The following is a 23,250-nucleotide window of genomic DNA, read 5'->3' on the forward strand; positions in this document are numbered from 1 at the left end:
ACACACACAGGATGCTAAGAAAGGTGCTCAGAAGCCTTTGGGAGCTGAGAAAGGAGAAGGGACAGCGAAAACAAAATTACTTTAAAAACCTCCCAAAGTGCAGAAACCCACAGTGGCCCTTTATCTGATGGCCATCTCCAAGTACCCCTGCGTATTAACCTCACCCTAGCCTCCTTCATCACACACACTGCCCCTCCCCATGCCAACAGTCTGGGCAAAATCCGGAAAATGCACATTCCAACGTGCCTCCCCAAGGAAGAAAACTCAGGCCCGCTGACCACTCCTGCATGTCCCACCAAGGGAGAAAAACCACCTCTCCCCAGCTTCCTCCCCGTTTACAGGAACCCCCAAGCCTGGGACAACAGCCCAGCTGTTAGCCCTGGCCACCCCCTCGTCGGACAGTCATCTGGTGGTGGCAATCAAAAAGATGCTTTTCATTTCCACAGAATGCACTCTTCCAAGAATAGGAGAGGCTCAAAGTCAGAGTTTAAGCTCCTTTTCACAAGCAATCAATATTTTCACGAGATAATCCTCCTGGGGAGGGGATGGATTACTGAGATCCCAGGTGGCAAAACGTGGCTCTCTGGGGATTGTGGGATGGATGTTACAGGGCAAGGAAGCCAAAACGTAGACCCACACCCACTCACTTCTCAAAATTCACGGATCCAGCTCTTCCTTTCACAAACATCTACCCAGAGCGTCCCAGGTGCCCAGGGACCCCTTCCAGGCAGAGGGGGATGCAGAAATTAGAAGCCAGATGACTGACAATGAGACTTTCCATTACTGCGCCCCCTCCAGGCCAGGAAGTCCACGCTCACTTTCTCTAGACCCTCCTCAAAGCACCCATTTTACAGACAGACATCTAAGACCGGAGAGGGTGAGCGATTTGCCCAAGGTCACACAGCTAGTGAGGCTGCAGGGCCAGGAATTTAGCATAGGTGCAAAGTCCACGTGACACTCCCCAGCGGATCCTCCTTCCCGCTGAACCCCCCCCTTCCCCCCACCGGCTCCATTTCTTGCAGCTGGGTGGGAATCAAATGCGACCCCCCCCACACACACGCGCAGGGTTCCATCTGGGGAAGGGGGGGTCGAAGTCCCCGGTTCCTTCTCCCTCCCACCCTCAACACGGGACGCACCGGTTCGAGACTCACTGTGTGTGAACACAGACCCAGGAAAAGCCCTGCAGGCTGCAAGGGCACCCACCCGGTAACACTGAACTTCCATTTAAAAAAAAAAAAAAAAGATGATGAAAAGATAAAGGGCAAAGAGGAAGTGCTCTTTAAACACAGGCGGGTGGTTACCCCAGGAGGAAGTCTTGAGGCCAATGGAGATTTTGCTCACCCCCTCCAGTTCCTCCCTTCGAAGCGCCTGGCCTTCCAGCCCCCAAGCAAGTTGGCGCGGGCTGCGCTGCGCCGGGGCCAGACCCCGCGCCCTCACCTGGCGCGCAGGAGGGGTCTTGGGGGGCAGCCACCCCGAGCGCCCCCTCCCTCCCCGCGCGGGGCCCCGCCGCGCGCTCCCCGCAGCTGGGTGGACCCGGGCGGCGGCCCCGCGGCGTGCGCTCCCCCCCCCCCCCCGCACCTCGCCCTCCCGCCCCCGGCGCGTCCTCTGGGCCCCCCGCGCCGCCCCCACCCCTGCGGCTCCCCCTCTCCCGCCGCCGCGGCGCCCGGCCCGCACCCCCGTCCCCGCGCCCGCCGCGCGCGCCCCGCGCCCGCACCCGCACCCGCACCCGCGCCGGGCGCAGGCGGCTCCGGGGGCGCGCGGGCGAGCCGGGCGGCCCGGGCGGCGGCGCGGCGGGGCCCCGGGCACGTACCTGGCGGCCGGGCGAGCGGCGAGGGGAGCGCGGCCGCGGGCGCTGGAGCGCAGGAGCCTCGGAGCCTCGGGTGCCGCCGCCGCCGCCGTTTCCGGGTTGGCCGGTCTCACGTCACCGCCACAGGTTCGCGAGCGGCCCCCGCCGCGGCGGCAGCAGCAGCAGCAGCAGCAGCGGCGGCCCGGGCGAGTGCCAGGCGAGAAATAACTATAAAAGGAAGAGACGCCTCGAGGAGGAAGAGGAAACGCTGTTTACCTTCGAGAAGCCGAGCCGCCGGCGCTCGCACAAAAGGAGGACGCTCGCCGACGCCGCCTCCCCCCGCGCCCCGTCCCCGCCGCATCGCGGGGCCCGGCGTCAGCGCGCGCGGCGCCCCGGGACCGCCCCGCGCCGGCCCCCACCCCAAAACCCGCGGTGGGGGCGGGGGCCGGGGTGGGGGTGGGGGGCCCGCGGCGGGGTGACCTTGGGCAAGTCACAGCGGGCGGGCGAGCCGCTGCGCGGGGCGCGCGGGCGGGGGGTGGGGGTGGGGGGCTCGACGCCCCGCTGACCCAGACGTGGAAACCCCAAGCCCCCGGAGGCGCAGGGCTGGCCCAAGGTCACGGCCTAGGCCTATCGGTCAGGGTTCGGGCTCCAGCGCCGACCTCCCGACCTTGAGGCCAGCCGGGTTCCTGCCCCCTGGGTCCGCTCCCCCCCCCCCCCCCCCCCCCCCCGCCCCTGTGCTTGGGAATGATGCCAATCCCTCCCGGCCCACCTCGCAGCGGGGTCGGTGACAGCGTGTGCGTTCAAGACATTAGGCCTCCAACAGATACTTATTGAGGGCCTACTAAGTGCCAGGGCCTACTAAGTGCCAGGACTGTTCTAGGCCCTGGGGACACAACTGGGAACCCGGACAAAATTCCGGCCTGGGAGGCAAGGGGACAGACAACAAGCAAATATCTGATGTGTCTGGAGGTGCCAGGTGCTATGAGGAAAAATAAAGCAGGATCAGGGGAGGGACTCGGGTGCCTGTGCCACCATGAGTAGCTGGCTCTCCAAGGACTTTTAGTATAGGAATTCCCAGAAAGCTCCTGTCTGTAATTCCAGCGTCGGATCTTACGGAGGCCCCATCTTTCCCCTCCTCTGTAATGGCAGTGAAGGCATTTTTCTCCGTGTAACAACACAACACGCATGGGGAACGGACAGTCTTCTTCCCTCTGCCTTGCTCCTCCCGCCCTCAAGCCCATCCTATCATTGTCTTGAAATTCTGCCACATTTCTCAGGAATATAGACAGTGTTCTTTAAAGTATCTTTGCACTGACCTCTAGCAGGGCATCAAGAGTTACATCAAAATCCTTCACTGTCTTTCCACCCTCCACCTCCAGACATCCTGGATGTGTTGTTGGGGGCTGGGATGTGCCCAAATACTATCAGGTGTTGACTTACCTGATTATAACCCGTTGGTTTCTTCTACAAAGAGGTCTGAACCCTTTCCCTTACCCAGGCCCAGTGCTGGGGGTGGGGGTGGGGGGCGGTGAGAAGATCTGATTCCAACAGGACTTGAAGGGACTCCTGGCCCTGGATCTGCAGGAAAGCAGCCCAGACGACCCAGTATGGAGGAGACTGAGGGGGAAGGGTGTTTGTTCAACTTGGAAGGGAGGGAGCCACAGAGAGGACAGAAGGAGATCATAAAACTCTTCCTAGAAGTTCTGAGAGGCATTTAGGCCAAGTGAAAAAGAAGCACCTGGAACCTTGCCTGAGCATCAGTGCCCTCATCTCTAAAGAAAGGCAGTGAAGCCCACCTTGCCGTGGTGGAGCAGAGGGGACACAGCTGGGTCCTGAACTAGCAACTTGAGAAGCCAAGGGGTCGGAATCAGAGCTGAGCTGAGTCAGTTTCTTTCTTGGCCACTTACGAAGTGGGCATTAATAATTCCGAACATTTTTGAAGTTCTAACCAGTTGCCAAACGCCGTGCCCATCTAATTTAATTCTCAGAACAGCCCCACGAGGCAGCTTCATCATGCTCAGTGTTACGCAAGATACTGGAGCTGGGAGACAGATGGAATTCGCCCAAGGTCAGACTAATTAGATAGCAGTGGAGCTGGGCATGAACCCAGATTGTCTGGCTCCAAAGCCCAGCTCTTCACCCTGACCCTCAGTTTGCTCATTTGTTAAGTGGGATTGACAATGACAGCTTCATGAGTTGGGGAGGGGGATTTAAGTGAAACAGCACATGTGTAGAACCCAGCACATTAGTAAGACCCAGGAGAACAGTATCAGCATTGTCATAATTATCACAATAATGATGAAAGGCATAGGGGTAAAGAATTTTCTGGCATGCTTCGGAACTTCAAACGGTTTGGAGTGAATGTAACATAGGGTGTAGTGTGGGGCGTCAGGAGGCAGGGAGGAATAAGTGAAGGTGTGTGCAGGGGCTGGATCACGCTTCACCTGCACTCCACGGAATTCAGAGATGTCTAAGATGAGGAGTCCGACTCATATGTGTCTCCACTCACTGGATACAGCAAGGCTAAGAGGATGATTCTGGCCTTTGATCTTGCTCATCGGTCAGGTCCTGACAGATGTGACAAATTCAAGCAAATGGAAACCTGGGGATAAAAACCTATGTCATGTGAGGACACACCGAAGAAGGCTATGACCCAGAGAGTGGGCCCTCCCTCACCAGTCACCAAATCCGCTGGGGGCCTTGGGGTCTGTTTCACAAGGGCACTAATCCCATTGATGAAGTCTCCACTCTCACGAGGGAATCCCTCCCAGAGGCCCCACCTCCCAACACCATCACGTTGGGGATTAGGTTTCAACCTATGTATTGTGGGGAAACACCAGCAGTCAGCCCATAATATTTGGTGTCCTGAAAAGGGCACTGATTTTGGAGTCAGGAAGGCCTGCCTGCAATTTCCAGCTGTGCAGCTTTGGGCAAGTCAATTAGCTTCTGACTCCTTGAATTTCCTCATCTGTAAAATGGGAATAAGAACATTATCTTCTGTTTGAGAAATGTGCATGAGATCATGAATTTGTAATGCTTTCTCGGCTCTAAAACAGCAGGCACATTTTGCTCGCAACCTCAGTATCCTATTCTCCCATAGCACGTGCTGTCCACACATCCTTCGAGCAAAATAGCTGGCTCCTTCCATCATATATGCAAAAGCCCGTCAAAAGGGTGCATTTCCCGGGGTGCCTGGGTGGCTCAGTCGCTTGAGCATCTGACTCTTGATTTCATCTCAGGTCGTGATCTTACCGTTCGTGAGTTGCATTGGGCTCTGTGCTGACAGTGCGGAGTCTGCTTGGGGCTCTCTCTCCCTCTCTCTCTCTCTCTCTCTCTCTCTATCTGCCCCTTCCCCATGCTCGCTCGCTCTCTCTCTCAAAATAAATAAAATTTTAAAAAGCATCATTTTTTTTTAATATGTATCTCCCCACCGAGCATCTGGTTTTTCACAAGAGTAAAAGCTATTGCGTGTGGAAAGTAACAGAAAGTGAAAGGAGACACGGCAACCCTGTTCTTGTCCTGCTGGTTAGTATTTTGTAATCGAGTAGATTCCACATCCCACGGGGCTACAGGGTTCCTGTACCTCTGGCCATTCAGAACTGGTGGGCTTCAGAGAGGAGTCTCACAGCCCGAAGTCACTAGGGGCCGCTGTCCTGGAATTGCAGGAGGGCCGTGGGGAAGGGGGTTGCAGGTGGCTCAGGCAGCCCCTTCCGATTGAGGGATTTCACTCAGGAAGGTAGACAGAGAGGCTGGAACAGAGATCCTAACCTGGGCACGCGGAGCCCAGGCTTCAAAAGCTGGTGAATGATGGTTTCCAGGCACTGGCACAATGAGCAGTAATCGCTTAATGGACGCTAAGTTTCCTTTTGGGGTGATGAAAATTGTGGAACTAGGTGGAGGTGGTGGTTGCCCAACATAGTGAATGTAGTAAACGCCACTAAACTGTTCACTTTAAAATGGTTAGCTATAGGTTATGAGATTTTCACCTGAATTTTAAAAACTAGGAAGGAAAGAAGGAGGGAAGGAGGGAGGGAGGGAAGAAGGAAGGGATGGGAGGAAGGAAGAGAGGGAGGAAGTGGGGAGGGGAACCAGCTGGGGTTGGGGGGAGCCGGTGAGCAAGACCTTTAGCGTATTTTCAACATTTCACAACATCCAGCACAGGGCTGCACCAATGAACCAGCTGTCAGAATCGGAGCGACAGGGCCCAGAACGCCCTCTGCGCGGCCAGTTTGTATAGGCGATTCTTTAACAATTGGAAGTAAAGGCAATTCGTATTGAATAATGCAGTTTGGGTATTAGCATTTTGGTTTCTATCATGACTTCATTTCGAAAAGACAAAAGAGCGTGGCGTCATAGCAAAGCTCAGGGTGGAGTCTGAGAGGCCTGAATTCAGATCCCGACTCTGAGCAGCTGCAGGGCCCTGGGCAAAGTCTTAAGCCTCGCTGTGCCTTGTGTTTCCTGCTTACATAACGTGGGGTGACGATGACATGCCCATCGTCGCACTGCCGTGGGGACTGAGTGGGATAGTGTAGGTAGGATTTCACCTGGAGGGTGCAGAAACACGTGGCAGCTTGTGGTCACAAAATCTTCCGAAACCTGGGTCCGCGGCGGGGAGCGAATCAACATTCTTCGGGGGGGCTCTAGAAACCACTATCTAGACTCTGGCGACCTGCAAGAACACAAACGAATTTCGCACCTGCCTGTGCCCGGTACACAGTTGGTGTTTGGCAGTGGGGAGGGGACTGAAGCAAGGCAGAGTCAGCCCCGGTCCCTCTCCGCTCCTCCAGGTCTCCCCCGCATCTCACAGGAGGTGAGGGAAGAGAATGCATGGCATGTCACCTGTCACTGTATGTTAGGAGGTGACAGTTACCACCGAGGGCAAGAGAGCAGAGTCAAAATCCAGCAAATTCCCTGGGGTCGTTTAGTGGAGGGGGCAGACAGCCTTTCCCACTCTCCAAGAACCTACGTCCGCACAAAACGCTGGGAAATGTGATTTGTCATGGCGACATCACTGAGAAGCAGTTACTTTCAAGTGCATTGCCATGCAAATGGGTCAGCGCTCGTTGCTCTAGAAAAATTCTGTCCTGTGGAGGGGTGATCTTGTATCCGCAAAACGGTCGGCGAGGCATCAAATGTCCCCCGTCTGACCACACTGAAATAAAACCATTCGCTCAATTTAATATGAGTAATTTCTCTAAGCATAAAACGTCTCTCCACGCTGGACCACAAGCACAGATGTGCAGACACACGTGCGTGAGCACACACACACACACACACACAGCCTCGTCCAGACACACACAGGGAGGAGAGGGTGTTTATATGAGTTATTCTTTCTAATGGTGAAAGTAGGGGTGCTAATTATAGAAACGCCGGAGAAAAGTGTAAGAAATGAAGCGAAACCCACCCACGATGCCCCTTCCAGGGTCAACCCTGGAACTGCCCTTTCTTAACATCTTCACGTATTGTGTCTCTTTTTTTTTTTTTTTTTTTTAATTTTTTTAGTGTTTATTTTTGACAGAGAGAGAGAGAGACAGAGAGAGAGCATGAGCAGGGGAGGGGCAGAGAGAGGGAGACAGAATCCGAAGCAGGTTCCAGGCTCCGACCTGTCAGCCCAGAGCCCGACGCGGGGCTCGAACTCACAGACCGTGAGATCATGACCTGAGCTGAAGTCAGACGGACGCTCAACCGACTGAGCCACCCAGGCGCCCCGTATTGTGTCTCTTTTTAAAATGCATTTTATGGGGCGCCTGGGTGGCTCAGTCGGTTAAGTGTCTGACTTCAGCTCAGGTCACTATCTCGCTGTCCGTGAGTTCGAGCCCCGCGTCGGGCTCTGTGCCGACCGCTCGGAGCCTGGAGCCTGTTTCAGATTCTGTGTCTCCCTCTCTCTCTGCCCCTCCCCCGTTCATGCTCTGTCTCTCTCTGTCTCAAAAATAAATAAAAACGTTAAAAAAAATAAAATGCATTTTATTTTAATATAGTTGCAATTACACCATATCCACCCTGTTGAATCTTGCTTCCTCGTTCGCGTATATGAGAGAATGTCAATCCCACAGAGCTTTAAATGGACCGGCCAGGCACCGACAGCCTGAAACCCACACAGGAGAGTCGGCAAAGAGAAACTACTGTTTCTCCTTCAGTGTCATTTCCTCCAGGCCAGATACTATGTCTTATTCGGCGTTGCGGGCCCAGCCCTTAGCACGGTACCCGAAACATGATTAGTGCCGAATAAAGGTGTGCGGAATAAGAAATGGACGGAGGAGTGGGGAACAGATAGATACTGATGTCACACTGACCTTGCCTGACGGGTTTCACCGGCCGAGAGGAGCTTCTCTGCAGACCCTCCCCCTCTTGCAGAGAAAGCCCCCCCCCACCAAGCGATAGGGAGCAGTGGAGACTGGGGTGATGGGGAGAGTGTGGCATTCACCTTCCCATCTTTACAAAACCCCGTGCTCCCCAAACAGCAGGTGTCTGGCCGCAGGTTGCAGCTGTGCACCCGCTCAGAGCCGTCTTCTCCAGAGATGGTCTTTGGAGCAGCAGCCCCTGGGAATGGACGAGAACGGCAGGTCTCCGCCCTGCCCCAGACTGACTCCGACTCAGAGGCGGGGCCCAGCGCCCTGGGTTTAACAAGTCCTCCAGGTGATTCCGCAGAAGCTAGTTTGCGAGCCACCCACCGACTTAGAGCAGCGGTTCTCAGCCCCCGTGCATGTTGGACACACCTGGGGAACCTGTTTGCCCTCCAAGATGTGAGCCTCAGCCCAAGGTTCTGAGTTCATTGATTTTGGGTGGGGCTCAGACTTCAGAGTGCTCTCAAAGGTCTCCAAGTGCTTTTAGGGCGCAGCCTGAGAAGCCGGCTCTGGACCGCAGTGAGGCTGCACGTGGCCATTTCTCGGGGACTTTTTCCCCTTCCCACCCAGCGTGCCTCATCATTACTAAGTGCGGTATTGTAATCGATCACACTGACTTTTTAATTCTGAAATATTTTATGCATACAAAGCAATGTGGAGCACTGTACCCACGTACCCGCCACCAGCTCCGTCCTATCTTCTTATTCGGCCATTATTTACGGGCCCCCGCCCCCAAATTCATACGCTGAAGTCTTACCCCCTACTCCCGAGAATGTGATTGTTTTTTGGAGACAAGGGTCTTGAAAGAGATGATTGAGTTAAAATGAGGTCACAGGGATGGGCTGTAATCTACTATGAATGGCGTCCTTACAAGAGGAAATTAGGACACAGACACGTACGGAGTGAAGATTGTATGAAGGCATCTTCGACTACGAGGCAGGGAGAGAGGCTGCGGGAAAGAACAGCCTCTGGGATTGCCAGAAAAGAAATTTCTGCCGTTTAAGCCACCCAGTCCTCGGTACTTTGCTATGACAGCCCTCGCAAACGGATTCAGTCATATTCGTGCAGATGCTTTTTTAAAAAAGCCCCAAACATAACAGCCTTGGGGCTCTCTGCAGACCCTTCTCGTTCCCCTTCTGTCCCTCCTTCTCCAGAAGAACCGCTGTCCTAACCTTTACTCTCTCTCTTTGCCACAGAGAGCCAGCAAAGTGATTAGGAGCCACAATAACTGGATGGAGATACTGGTTCAGCCTCCTCCTCGCTGTGTGACTTTGGCCAGTTGATTACCCTTTCTGGGGCCAAGGAAACTGGGAACATGAGCTATCGCATCAATCTGGTGTTTTTAGGGTTAAATGAACTGTTTTTACGTTTTATGTTTTCTTTACTTTTGTAATGTTATGTATTTTATTTCTGAGAGAGAGAGAGAGAGAGAGAAAGCCCGTGAGCGGGGAGGGGCAGAGAGGCAGAGACCATCCCAAGCAGACTCCGCGCTGTCAACACAGAGCCCAACACAGGGTTCCGTCCCATGAACCGTGAGGTCATGACCTGAGCCAAAATCAAGAGTCACACGTTCAACCAAGCGAGCTACCCAGGTGCCCCAATGTTGTTTTTTTTTTTAATTTACTTATTTTATTTTGAGAGAGAGAGAGACAGAGCATGAGTGCATGTGAACAGGGGTGGGGCAGAGAGAGAGAGAGAGAGAGAGAGAGAATCCCAAGCAGGCTCTGGGCTCTCGGCCCAGAGCACCACTTGGGGCTCCATCTCACGGGACCATGAGATCATGATCTGAGCTGAGAGCAAGAGTCAGATGCCTAACCGACCAGGCCACCCAGGTGCCCCATGTGAACTGCACCCCTGTGGTTTGTGTCCTGGCTCCTCTGGCCTCACCCCTTCCCCTGTGGTGTGGAAGTCTCCTCCCTCACCTCCCTCCCTCCCTCCCTCCCTCCAGGTTCAGTTCCCACCCTTGCCCTGGCCTCCTCTGACCCACGCGTAGGACTCGCCCTGCCTCCCCAAGGATGCCCCCCTGGCCTGCTCCGGTCAAGACGTCCTTGCCCCAGGCTCTCCCTGAGGCCCCAGCTGCCTCTGCATGGCTTTCAAGTCTGCCTTGCTCGCAGGCTGTATTTCCATTTTCCCTGGGACTGTGTTTCAGAAGCTCAGCGCTTCCTACATTTCAAAGGGTTTCCATAGCCCTCGTCTCCTGTGATGTCACTTCACAGTCCTGAGATGAAGACAGGGCAGCACTCTTCCCTTTGCACGTGAGGAAACCGAATCATGGAGAATCTGAGTGACTTACAGAAGGTCGCAGAGCACGTGAGAGACAGGACTAAAGCCCAACTCTCCAGACTCTCAATCCTATGTTCTTTTTTTTTTTTTTTTAAATTTTTTTTTAATGTTTATTTATCTTTGGGAGAGAGAGAGAGACAGAGCACGGGTGGGGAGGGGCAGAGAGAGAGGGAGACACGGAATCCGAAGCAGGCTCCAGGCTCGGAGCCGTCAGCACAGAGCCCCATGCGGGGGCCCGAACCCACAGACGGCGAGATCATGACCTGAGCTGAAGTCGGATGCTCAATCGACTGAGCCACCCAGGTGCCCCCAAAAGAAACAATTTAAACAAAAAAAGCACGGTCCCAGAGCCACTTACGCCAGAATCCTCTGGAGGACTTGTGGAAAATGCGGATTTCCGGGCCTCACCCCTACATATTCTAGTCTGATAGGGTGCCTGGGCCCCGGAACCTGCACGTTGATGACCTTAGCTGAGTGGGTCCAAGGCACGCTGGGTTTGAGAAACACTGGGCCCTACAACAAGCCTTGCCCCCCTCTCACCCGACCTTCACTGCTGCCAGCAGCTCCTAGCAAGGTCACCCACCCCTGCCGGCTCTGAGGTGGGCAACTCACCCGTGTCGACCGAGGTGGGGGAGGCCTGTACGAATGGCTGATAGAGGCCTTACAACCCCGTGGGACTTTAGAGCTCACAAAGGCATTTTATACACATTTTCCTTCACCTTCAAACTCTGTTCCCCGAAGGTGAGGCAGGCAGCCTTATGCCATCTGGAAACAAAACGGAGGCCGGAGTCCAAGTGGCATGCCCAAAGTCGTTTATTTAGTAGCAGGAGCTGGACTTGAACTTGGTCTCCGGGCCTTAAACCTGTCTCTACTGTTACCAGAAGTCACTCTGGAAAATTCACCCTCGGGTACCTAGTAATCTAGTCACTGGGTGACCACATTGACAGGACAGTAGGGATCACCAATAGGAAGAGGCTTTACAGATAAAAAACAGATTGGGGGGGGCTTCTAAGTAAGACGGGATAACAAGAGCTGGATTTATTCACCAGCCTTAAAATATTTGGGGAAAAAAATAACAAGAGAAAATACCGTTTCAGACATCGGACAGCGGGTTGCAAGGACAGTGATTTTGGAGGGGCTAGAGAGGGTCATACCCCCTTCCTCGCCCCAGCCCCCAGCCTCTGCTCCTTTGAGGATCCTTCCTATCCTCTAGAGCCCCGCCCCATGGAGTGGGCAATGGCTGCCCCAGGAAGGAATCCCTGTTCCGCCCTGAACTCCATTGCACAGCACCTCTCAGGCACTTACCCTTTTTGTCGCGCCCTGTGACCATCTGGGGGCCAATGGTCAGGAAACTCTGAATGCAGGAAGTTCTTCCATCATCTCCCTGCCCAGCACCAAACACCGTGGTCTGCACAGAACAGAGCTCACAAAGTATTTCTGGAAAGAAAGAGCGAATGATTCTTTCCACACCTTTTATCCTTAAAAGGGAAAAAAAAAATGCCTTTAAAAAGAAAGAGTGAGATACACTCCTATAATCATCATAGTTCCCCGTGATGTTTTTGTTTTCACAGTTTAAATGTATTTAAGTAATCTCTACACTCAAACTCATGTCCCTGAAATCAAGAGTGGCATTTTCCTCCAACTGAGCCAGCCAGGCGCCCCTGTTTTACAGATTAAAAAAGTAAATCTTTGGGTGCATCACCTGACTGGTGAGAGAGAGCTGGCTCATTCCTGCAAGAGTTGTTACCAACTAATCGTGGCAAGAACAGGCAAGGAACAGGCATTGTCACCGGAGAATGCTCATACAAGTCACATTCCTGGCACACCAATGGTATTTCAGAGGGACAGAGAGCAAAGCGATTCTTTCCAACAACTACCAGTCAGGAAACTGTTTTAACCCGAATCCCCTCTTTTTTCAGTGAAAGAGAATCATAAGCCTAAAACAGATTTTTACTTTTGGGGGGGATAGTCAAAAGTTCACTTTAAGCCTCATTGAGGGAAAAGCAAGAAGTCTCTAAAGTCCGGTGGGATTCCCAAGGGACGCTGGTCAGTCTCAGACTATCTTGTTGGATATTCTACAGGGCACTTATCAGATACTACCTTACCTATGAGTTTTCTGTTTCCTCCCACTGGATGTAAATTTCAAGAAAATGGAGATCTTGTTTGTCTGATTCCTGAGCACACAGAACAGGGCCTGGCACCCAGCAGGTGCTCTGTTAAATGTGTCTTGGAAGAACTCATAAGACAGAAGACATTCCTCAGTCCCCAGGGCCGGGGGCGTTTGCGCAGAGGCTGGGCAGCTGGGCTTCGCAGGAGGACCCCATATACTTTCTGCCCAACCTCTGGCGGAAATGTCACAAACAGGAGGGGGAACGAGGGAGAATCGAGGTGAAGGTGAGCCCGGTGTGGAGGAGGACAGAGGGGAGGCCATCCTGCCCACAGCTTACGTCCGGGAGAGAAAAACAGCTTGGGTGTTCGCTTCTTCGCAGTGGTGAAAGCGTTTCGGCATGATGGTAGAAAGGTGCCCTGTCTGTTGAGGCAGCTTCTCCCTCCAGAAATGTGCTTCCCTCTTCTTGCCACCAAACCCTGGCAGGTCACACCCTTCCTTCCAGGGCCAGCCCCAGGGCGACTTGCCACGTGCTCTGCAATATGTCCACATTGTGCCCTGGTTGCGTCAGATCTCTCTCTTCCTTCCTGCCATCTCTCCTTCCTTCTCTCTTTCCTTTTCTTTGGGAGGAAAGAGACGGGACGAGCCCTTCCCCCACCCGTCCTGTGGGATCACCGTTATTCTGCACTCATCTTTCATCACTGCCCATGCATAGACAATATGTAGACCTTTGTGGATTTTTAAAACTTTGCACAAGTGGTTGCATTTTGTATGAATCCTTCTGCACTTTTCTTTTTTGCTCAGTGCGATTCATGTGGCTACATGTAGCCCTGGTCTGTTCATGGAGTGATTCACAGTGGTTCATTACCACCACGTGGAAAGCCAGTAGTCTTTCTGTCTCTCCAACCCTCTGTTACCGTGCAGGCTCCATGAGAACAGGTCATTTTCTTTTTTTAAATACTCCTTTATTTGTTTATTTTGAGAAAGAGAGAGAGAGAGCACAAGTGGTGAAGGGGCAGAGAGAGGGAGAGGGAGAGTGAGAATCCCAAGCAGGCTCCACACTGTCCGCGCAGAGCCCAGCATGGGGCTTGATCCCATGAACCATTAGATCATGACCTGAGCCAAAATCAAGAGTCAGACGCTCAACCAACTGAGCTGCCCAGGGGCCCCAGAATGGATCATTTTCTAGGTAGTAGAATGACACCTAGAAAAACTGGTTAACTCGTTCTAAGAATTTATCAACACTTTGTAAGTATTCCACTGTATAACGTGACCACGATCATCTGGGCCATGCAGATGACATCTGCATTATTCGAATATTTTGCTCTTTTAAACGGGGCTTTTGCAGGGATGTTCTTTTCCCTGCCTCCTTGTGCTCACGTAGGAAAGAATCTCATTTGTATCCAAGACTGAAGCGGCTGGGTCATAGGTAGATAAATGTAACTTCAAACTTATTAAAACTATTACACACTTTCCAAAGTGGTTTATTCCAAAGTGGTTAAGACTTGTCTCCACCAGTTACACACATGCACACACACACACACACACACATGTAAATATATGCATGTATATATGTAAATATATGCATGTATATATGTATATATATTATAATATATGTATATATGTGTATATATATAATTATATATATTATACATGTATAAGGCTGCAGACATACAGTTCTGACCTCAGAACAGTGGCACTCAAATCTCAGATCTCTCCAGAATTTTTCCACGTCTAAACCGCATATGTAACGGAGATCTTTCTCTTTTGACACGCGGCAGGATTTCCGTCTTCTTTTTCACGGCTGTTAGCGTTCCCTTGTCTGGATGCACCTTAGCTTTGTAAATTAGTGCCCTGTTGCTGCGTGTTAGGTTATGCTCTGAAGCCATCATACAGTAAGCATGTTTGTGTGTTCTGTGGTTCTTTCCTGTGGCTACATATTTTTTTTGGTGGAGGTACCATAATTAACTAGTCACGTGTATTTTTTTAAATTACAGAATGGTATAAATCTTGTATTTTTCTCAGGGAAAATTCCCAAGAGTTGGAGTTTGGGTTGGCATATTAATACTTTTTGTGCCTCTTATGTATTGCCAAAAGGATTATTATAACTTAGGCTGCCACCCTCCCGGAAACTTCTTTATGTAAGTATTGTGGACATTTGCTTCGTGGATTTGACCCTAAGTGTTCACATAAGCATGATTGGTGGTGATTTTCCTCTGTGTCCCGGGGTCCCGGCACATAGTAGGTACCCGGTAAATGCTTTTTTGAGAGAAGGGATGGTGACCAGAAAGAGGCCTAGGTATCTATCAGTCTAGGAAGATGGGCGACCAGGCACGAGGAGACATTGCCTCAAACTGGAAGGACATTAAAGACCTGGAGGCCTGGTGGGCAAGGCTGAGATTCCTGGGGGGGGTCGCCCTCCCTGTCCACTCCTGGCTGGGCCGACCCTTGCCCCCGGCTGGGGAGTGTCGGGCAGGGGAACCTGTCAAGGGCAGAGCCAGGTGCAAGCCCTGCTCGTGGGAGAGCTGCTGGGTGTGGCCACAGATGACAAGCATGTGGTCACAGTGGTTTGAGGAAGCAAGCCCCTGGACGCCACCCGACCCAGACTGTTCTCCAGCTGAGTGACTTTGGGAAAGTCCTTTAAGCTCTCGGTCATAGAATAACCCCCCCCCCCCCCCCGCCTCCCCACCGCCACCCAAAGACATCCATGTCCTTATTCCCGGGACGTGTGAGCAGGTTACCTTCCTTGGCAAAAGGGACTTTGCAGCTGTGATTAAGGATTTTGAGATCAGGAGATTATTCCGGATGGTCCGGGTGGGCCCAATGTCATCACAATAATTATACAGGACTGTGAGAGGGTCAATGGAAGAAAAAGATGTGACCACGTAACCAGAGGTTGGAGCCACACGCTTTGGAGAAAGGAGAGGGGGCCACCGGCCAGAGAAACGCAAGGAGCCTCTTCAAACTGAAAAAAACCAAGGACATGGATTCTCCCCTGAAGTTTCCAGAAGGAACACAGCCGGGCCAGCACCTTGATTTTAGACTTTTTTATTTTTGTATTCTTTAATGTTTATTTATTTTTGAGAGAGAGAGAGAGAGAGAAAAACAGAGCTTGAGCAGGGGAGGGGCAGAGAGAGAGGGGGGACACAGAATCCGAAGTAGGCTGTCAGCACAGAGCCCGACGCGGGGCTCGACCCCTCGAACCGTCAGATCGTGACCTGAGCTGAAGTCAGACGCTTAACCAACTGAGCCACCCAGGCGCCCCTTGATTTTAGAATTCTGACATCTGGAATGATGGGAGAATGAGTTTGTGTTGTAAACTACTGTGTTTGTGGTCATTTGTGATGGCAGCACTAGGAAACTACCCCCTCGAAAGCCCCAGGGGCCCCATCTGTAAAGTGGAAATAATAACAGGATTTATTTTAAACACTTACTTTGAGGCTAAAACACAGTAGGATATTTTAAGTGCCTGAAAAATGCTAAGTGTTTAATCAATGTGTGGGCAAGTCGCTTGGCCTCCTCGGGCCAGAGATACCCAGGATCAGGGAGGGCTCCTTCTGAGTGCACATGTTCTTGGGGAGTCCAGGCCACTCTCATCTCCCCGGACCAGGGGGATCCCACGGCCGCCTTCTCCTTGGCCGGTGCCTGAAGCCCTTGAGGGCAGACGGGCCCTGGAAGGGCCCAGGACCAGATACTTTCTGCAGCCTGGAGCTCAGCATCCTGCGGCTCTGACCAGCGTCCTCAGGGCACAAGAGGGGGAGCTAACTGGGGCTCACGGGAGTGGAGACAGAGCTTGCTAGTTCCTGCAGTGATTCATTATGGCAGAGCAGGCCGGAAGGCAAGAGACTGTACACGTTCCAGAAGGTCATGGCAAGGGGAAAAATCACCTCATCTAACAGAACAGTGATTCACCATGCTCGGAGCCTAATATAAGCACATCCGCATGCACACACACATATGCATGCACATGCTCACACATACACACACACACACATGCACATATGCACACACATACACATATGCACACACACGAACTGTCTTCATCTATAACACATTACCATAGACTGAGTGGTTTAAAACAGCAGAGATTTCTTTCTTTTAAAAACAATCCTTTTTAAGTATATTTATTTATTTTCAGAGAGACAGTGAGAGCGAGCAGGGGAGGGGGGCAGAGTGAGGGGGAGAGAATCCCAAGCGGGCTCTGCACTGTCAGCGTAGGGCCCGACGCAGGGCATGAACCCATGAACTGTGAGATCCTGACCTGAGCTGAAATCAAGAGCTGGGTGCTTAAGTGACTGAGCTACCCAGGCGCCCCTCTTTTTTTTTTCAAGTTTATTTATTTTGAGAGAGAAAGAGAGAGAGAGTGACAGTGCGAGAGCATGTGCTCGAGCAGGGGAGGGGCAGAGAGAGGGAGAGAGAGGACCCCAAGCAGGCTCTGTGTTGTCAGCACAGACCCTGACATGGGGCTCGATCCCACGAACGGAGAGATCATGACCTGAACCGAAATCAAGAGTCAGACGCCTGGCCGACTGAGCCACCCAGGTGCCCCAAGATTTATTTCTTGTTATTTATTTTTCCTTAGCGGATAGGACGTCCAAGATGGAGGCACCAGCGAATCTGGTGTGTGGTGGGGGTCTGCTTCTGGAGGGGGGGTCGCTTGCTGTGTCCTCATGTGGAAGACGACTGAGGGAGCTCTGTGGGGCCTCTCTTACAAGGGCACTGACCCCACTCATGAGGGCTCCATCCTCCTGACCTAAGCACCCCCAAAGGGCCCACCTCCAAATACCCTCACCCTGGGGGTTAGGATCTCAACACAGGGATTTGGGAAGGACACCAGTCTGCAGCAAGAGCACACATGTGCACGTATGCACACGCACAGACAAGCACACACTCCCGGTGGCTCCAGGACAGGCAAAGCTATGTACTCCCTGCTGCAGAGACCAAGAAGCTAAAATGGAGAAGGGAAAAGGCCCGCTCAGGTTCATCCCATCGGTTGGAGTTAAGCAAGGACGGACCCAGGCTCCGCCCTCCTGGGTTCTGCAGTGCTGATCAGGAGGTGTCTCCTATTCTTCTTGCCCCTGCTGCCCCCCACCCCCTCCTGACTGGACAGGAGCAGAACCGTGAGCAGAACCGTGAGCGTGAGCAGAACGTGAGCGTGAGCAGAACCGTGTTCATAATGGTGCCAACTGGATCTGATTTCGAGAGCTGGGACTAGGTTGTTTTTGCTTCTTGTCATTCTTCTCTTGGCATAATTTTGGGGGGCTGGGGTCAGGCTTCTTGTTCTCCCTCCTTAAAGATGTTACCTGAGGGGGCGCCTGGGTGGTTCAGCTGGGCATCTGACTTTGGCTCAGGTCATGATCTCGCGGTTCATGGGTTCGAGCCCTGTGAAGGGCTCTGTGCTGACAGCTCGGAGCCTGGAGCCTGCTGTGGATTCTGTGTCTCCCTCTCTCTCTGTTCTTCCCCTGCCTGCACTCTGTCTGTCTTTGTCTCTCAAAAATGAATAAACATTAAAAAAAAAAATAAAGAAAAGAAAAAAACCCAGAGAAGTTGTTACCTGAGGCCCCACGATGTGCTTAGAGCTACCGGGAGCAAGAGGAGGGCAGATACAGCTGGTGCCTAGTAGGACCTTCACATCTGGGCGGCGGCCTGGGCCCTGGAGGTGCCAGAGCCCCTGGGGTAGGGTGGGGGGTATCGGTGAGTGGAGGGGGCCGGGCAGCCGCTGGGGCTGGAAGGGAGCTCTCAGCCTAGCAGCCGGGCCCCAGGCCATTTCCATCCATGCTTTCCTAGTCTCGTGTTGCTCTGATTAAACAAGAAAAGGGAAAATATATCAGTGTTAGTTTCAGGGGACGGTCCGTGAGCAGCGTCGAACCACCTGGGTGGATCTGGTCAGAGGGCGGGGTCCTGGGCCCCACCTGCTGACTCAGAGCCCCGGGGTGCAGGGCTTGTGCTTCTCAGGCTCAAGAGTGAGTCCCCGCGGGGGTGAGGAGAGGGGAAAACAAAGCCCGCAGAGGGCAAAGCGCGGGGCAGCGGGGCCCCTGCTCTCTGCTTGGCCCCTAGAGGACCTCCTGGCCGCTGGTCGGGCCTTCCGGTCACGATCACGGTGCCAGGGAGCAGGTCTGAGCCTCGGGAAGCCTGCCCTGCAGGGAGGATTCTCTGACCGAGGTGATATCAGCATTTCCCAGCCTGACTCACTGAAGGGAGTGACTTGACCGTTAAGAGCCCAAGGGGGCAGAGATGAGGAACTTGTACCAGAGTTTCATTTTTATTTTTAAACTCACAGCTCAACCTTCAGCAATGTGTCCATGCCCCCCGAGGAAAGCTGTGTGTGAAAGAAAGTCTGGCTTCGGAACCACCAGGCCTGATCCTCCAGGACCCGAGACCGCGGCCCCTGCCCCCTGCCCCCTGCTCCCCAGGCAGCTGTGCAAGCTGACGTCGTCTGGGGCACGCCGGCTGCAGGGTGGGGGAGGGGGGGGCGTCAGGGTGAGGGCTGCAAGGTGCAGGCACCAGGCCCAAGACTCCCCGAGGGGCTCCCCCTCTGTGCGGTGGGGGTGGTGCTGTGGGGGAGACCGAGAAACCCTTACAGGGGCCAGAAGGGTTTCCTCTGGAAAGGAGAGCAAAAGAACACTTTCTTTTGGTTTCAAATGTTGGTAAAGTTCTTTTTGGCCCAAGAAGCTGAGAAACACTCCTGTTGGCCCCTGAGGAAATAAGAATGAAAAGCAGGGGCGCCTCGGTGGCTCGGTCAACTGAGCGTCTCACTTTGGCTCAGGTCATGATCTTGAGGTTCGTGGATCTCGCGCTTGGCGGGTTCAAGCCCCGCATGGGGCTCTGTGCTGACAGCTAAGAGCCTGCTTCGGATCCTCTGTCCCCCTCTCTCTTTGCCCCTCCCCTGCTTGCATTCTCTCTCTCTGTCTCTCTCAAAAATAAACAAAATTAAAAAAAAAAAAAAGAATGATCTGAAAGTAGAGGGTTGAGGGAGCTGTGACAGGCTCTTTGGTGTAAATATCGGGGAGAGAGGAATTATTTATGGATCCAATAACTGATACCAGACCAGATGCAGGTCTTATATTAAAAAATATATTTATCAAAGTGGCATGTAGAGACACATTATTCAGGAGGGTTTATCGTGAAGTGTTCCAAGTTGTCTGTCCTCTGTCCATTTTGCGAGGGTGGTGGGGGTGTTCACGCTTCAGGGACAAGCAAACTAAGGGCTGAGGGGCAGGCTGACTGGCCCACGTTCGCTCAGCTGTGAGGGAGGCACGCAGCCTCAAACCCAGGGCCAGAGACTCCAAAGCCCGTAGCTCTGCTTCTAGAGGCTGTAGAAATGCTTAGTTTAGTCTGGACAACAGTATTACCAGAGAAATCCCAAAGGTCACCTCACATATTTAGGTTATTTTCCCGGCTTTGAAGGCTTCAGAGTTTGTGACTCCTGAAAGTTCCACCTTCTTGAAGACACGTTCACGTCCAAGAGTGGGAGGAAAAGACCACCCACAGAAGGAAAGACAAGTTTTGTGAATCATATCTTTGATAAGGGATTTGTATGTAGTATATATAAAGAACTCCTGTAGGGGTGTCTGGGTGGCTCAGTTGGTTGAGTGTCTGACTCTGGATTTCAGCTCAGGTCATGATCTCGCAGTTCGTGGGATCGAGCCCGAGTCTGGCTCTGTGCTGATGAAGGGCTACCTGCTTGGGATTCTCTCTCTCCGTCCCTTTGCCCCTCCCCTGCTCACTCTCTTTCTCTCTCAAACAAATAAACCTCCTACAAGTCAGTAACGAAAAGACAATCCCCATTTTAACCCGGGGAAAGGTTACTATGTAGCCTTCTCTGTAGCAGACTTACACGTGGCCGGGAAGCACATGAAAAGACGATCCATGGCGTTAGTCATCAGGGGAACGCAGATCAAAACCACAATGAGACACCACTCCAACCCCACGTGGCAGGCTCTCATAAAAAAGACAGATAATAAACAGTGTTGTCGAGGACGTGGAGAAACAGGAAGTCCTCACGGACCGCTGGTGGGGGTGTAACACAGGGCGCCGCCGTGGAAATCAGTCCGAAGCTCCTCACATGGTCACACACAGTGATACCCATGACCCAGCATGTCCACTCTTAGGGATGAGAAATGAAAACATATGCCCACACAAGACCTGACACACAAATGTTCACAGCAGCGTTATTCAAAACGGTCCAAACAGGGGACACCATCCAAAGGCTCATCAACGGATAAACAAAGCAAAGTACATCCATAGGGTGGAATATTACCTGGCAATGAAAAGAAATGAAATACTGATATATTGGACAACATGGATGACCCCTGAAAACATTATGCTAAGTAGAAGAAGCCAGAGAGAACCATATATTTTATGATTCCATTTATATGAAAGGTGTAAAGGAGACCAACCTATATAGACTGGAAGTAAATTACCAATTGTCAAGAGCTGAAGGGAAATGGGGAGTGACTAACGGATACGGGGTTTCTTCTTGGGGTGATGAAATGTTCTAAAGTTAAGTGTGGTGATGGTTGTACAATTCTGGGAATACACTAAACACCATCGAAATGTACATTTTAAATGGGCAAACTGTATGATCTGTGACTTATATTGCAATGAAGCTGTTATATGTTTGAGTTTTATTTAAGTAATCTCTACACCCAACACGGGGCTCAAACTCACGACCCCAAGATCGAGAGTCACATGCTCTACGAACTGAGCCAGCCAGGCGCCCCAAGCTGTTGCATGTTTAAAAAAGAAGAGAGGTGGGGAGGTAGGTGACAGATGTTAAGCAGGTAGCGAGGTCATCAAGGGCTCACCTTCGCATTCGAGCAGACTTAGCTTTTAATTTTAATTATTATTATTTTAATTAAAAAAATTTTAATGTTTATTTTTGAGAGGAGGAGGAGGAGGAGAGAGAGAGAGAGAGAGAGAGAGAAGGAAAGAGAGAAAGTGTGAGCAGGGGAGGGGCAGAGAGAGAGGGAGACAGAGAATCCGAAGCAGGCTCCAGGCTCCAAGCTGTCAGCACAGAGCCCGATGCGGAGCTCGAACCCACAAACTGTGAGATCATGACCTGAGCTGAAATCAAGAGTCAGACACTTAACCAAGGGAGCCACCCAGGTGCCCCTTTATTATTATTTTTAACCTTTATTTTATTTTATTTTTTTTAAACGTTTATTTATTTTTGAGACAGAGAGAGACAGAGCATGAACGGGGGAGGGGCAGAGAGAGAGGGAGACACAGAATCTGAAGCAGGCTCCAGGCTCTGAGCCATCAGCCCAGAGCCCGACGCGGGGCTCGAGCTCACGGACCGAGAAATCGTGACCTGAGCTGAAGTCGGATGCTTAACCGACTGAGCCACCCAGGCGCCCCTTTAACCTTTATTTTAAATGGGCTCCATGCCCATTGTGGGGATTGAACTCACAACCCCGAGATCGAGAGTCACAGGCTTTACCGACCAGCCAGGCGCCCCAGGCTTCCTTTAAAACAAAACAAAACAAAGCAAAGCAAAACAAAAAACTTTTGTTGAAGTACAACCAGCAGACCCCTGGAGCTGGCTCAACCCAATTTGCAAGGATGGACTAGACAATCTGCGCCTCTTTTCCCGACCTGGCATTCAGGGGCATCACATTAGCAGTTTGTAATCAGCCGTGCTAGAGACACTCACACTGCCAGAATTGGGAGATGCTACAGATAAGGGCTTCTAAATATTTTACTTTTTTGAGAGCTGGCTACACATTTATCAGCATGCCACTGAGAATAACTCATGAAGAAAGCGCACGTATCAGAAGTGAACAGCTCAGTGAATTTTCACAAAGTGAAGAAGCGTGTGAGCTGCACCCCGAGGAACAAATAGAATAGGATCTGTACCCCGAAGTCTGTCCCCCAGCGTCCCCTGCAGGATTCCCTTTGGGCAACCACGATTCCGACTTGTAACCGCACGGATACGTTGTTTCTTTTTGTTAGGTAGAATCGAAGGTGAACTCTAATTTAGAGTCTGGCGTCCTGCACTCGACCCTGGGACATTCACCTCTATTGTCTGTATAATGATCATCCTCATCACATGGTGCGATGAATCCCCAGGTTACACGGCCGTTGCACCGTTGATGGACATTTGGGCAGTTTCTAGGTTTCTACCGTTATAATAGTCCTGCTAAGGACACTCTATTCTTTCGGCCAGCACGAGCACGCATTTCTCCCGGGGAGTCTACGGGTCCAGGGGCAAGTTCAGCTTCGGTAGACAGATTCTCAGCCGATCTCACTTTCACTCTGTTCCTATTTTCTGCCTCCTGCCTTATCTTCCCTCTCCTTGCAAGCTGGCCCGCCACCCCAGCACCTTCCACTTTGGCACGGAGCAGACCAGGCCTTGGCTTCAGGCGGGAAAGTGAACCCCAGGCCGCCGACACTAGCCTGGAAGGGAAAGCAGGAAAGGCGGCATATACACCTGTTGCTCTGTCACCTCTAGAGCTTTCTCTCTGGAGCCGTGAAACGAGATCCCTGCTGGTACAGGCGGCAGGGCAGGCCAGGGGAGTCCTGGCGTCTGAGTTTTCTAAGTGGTTCCAGCTGAGCAGGAACGAAGCTTGCACATTTGGACAATGCATTCTTGTGAATCTTTGTTCTGAGGCTTAGTGCGCCATAAAAAGAGGTCCATTGTCAAGCCGCCTGTTTACTGGGTGGGAGTCAGCAGTATGCAGTGCAAGTGGGCAGAGCAAATGTGGATCAGAGGCTCCCTGGCCTTGGCC

The 23,250-nt window shown here is 52.2% G+C and overlaps 1 protein-coding gene and 1 long non-coding RNA gene across 7 annotated transcripts in view; both read right to left on the bottom strand.

The window, feature by feature from the left end:
- CYRIB (CYFIP related Rac1 interactor B) overlaps positions 1-2,162 on the bottom strand; it is a 148,948-nt gene extending 146,786 nt beyond the window's left edge. For 2 of the 6 annotated variants that reach the window (XM_058699073.1, XM_058699079.1), the window contains exon 1: positions 1,811-2,018. Coding sequence is in view for 1 of the 6 variants with exons in the window: in XM_058699069.1 (XP_058555052.1) it covers positions 2,063-2,147 (85 nt within the window). In the remaining 5 variants the exon portion in view is untranslated. Of the gene's footprint in view, positions 1-1,810; positions 2,019-2,062 lie in introns of those variants that run through there. The other 4 variants (XM_058699074.1, XM_058699076.1, XM_058699069.1 and 1 more) reach the window with 3 other exon arrangements.
- Positions 2,163-2,514: 352 nt separating this feature from the next.
- Positions 2,515-21,402, bottom strand: LOC131494636 (uncharacterized). Its single transcript, XR_009253510.1, has 6 exons — positions 19,899-21,402; positions 18,075-18,319; positions 12,519-13,055; positions 11,719-11,850; positions 6,753-6,938; positions 2,515-6,455 (listed from the first exon to the last, which is right to left on the bottom strand). It is a non-coding gene; the product is annotated as an uncharacterized LOC131494636 (long non-coding RNA).
- Positions 21,403-23,250: the final 1,848 nt, after the last annotated feature.

The sequence above is a fragment of the Neofelis nebulosa genome, chromosome 14, assembly GCF_028018385.1.
Source record: "Neofelis nebulosa isolate mNeoNeb1 chromosome 14, mNeoNeb1.pri, whole genome shotgun sequence".
NCBI lineage: Eukaryota > Metazoa > Chordata > Mammalia > Carnivora > Felidae > Neofelis > Neofelis nebulosa.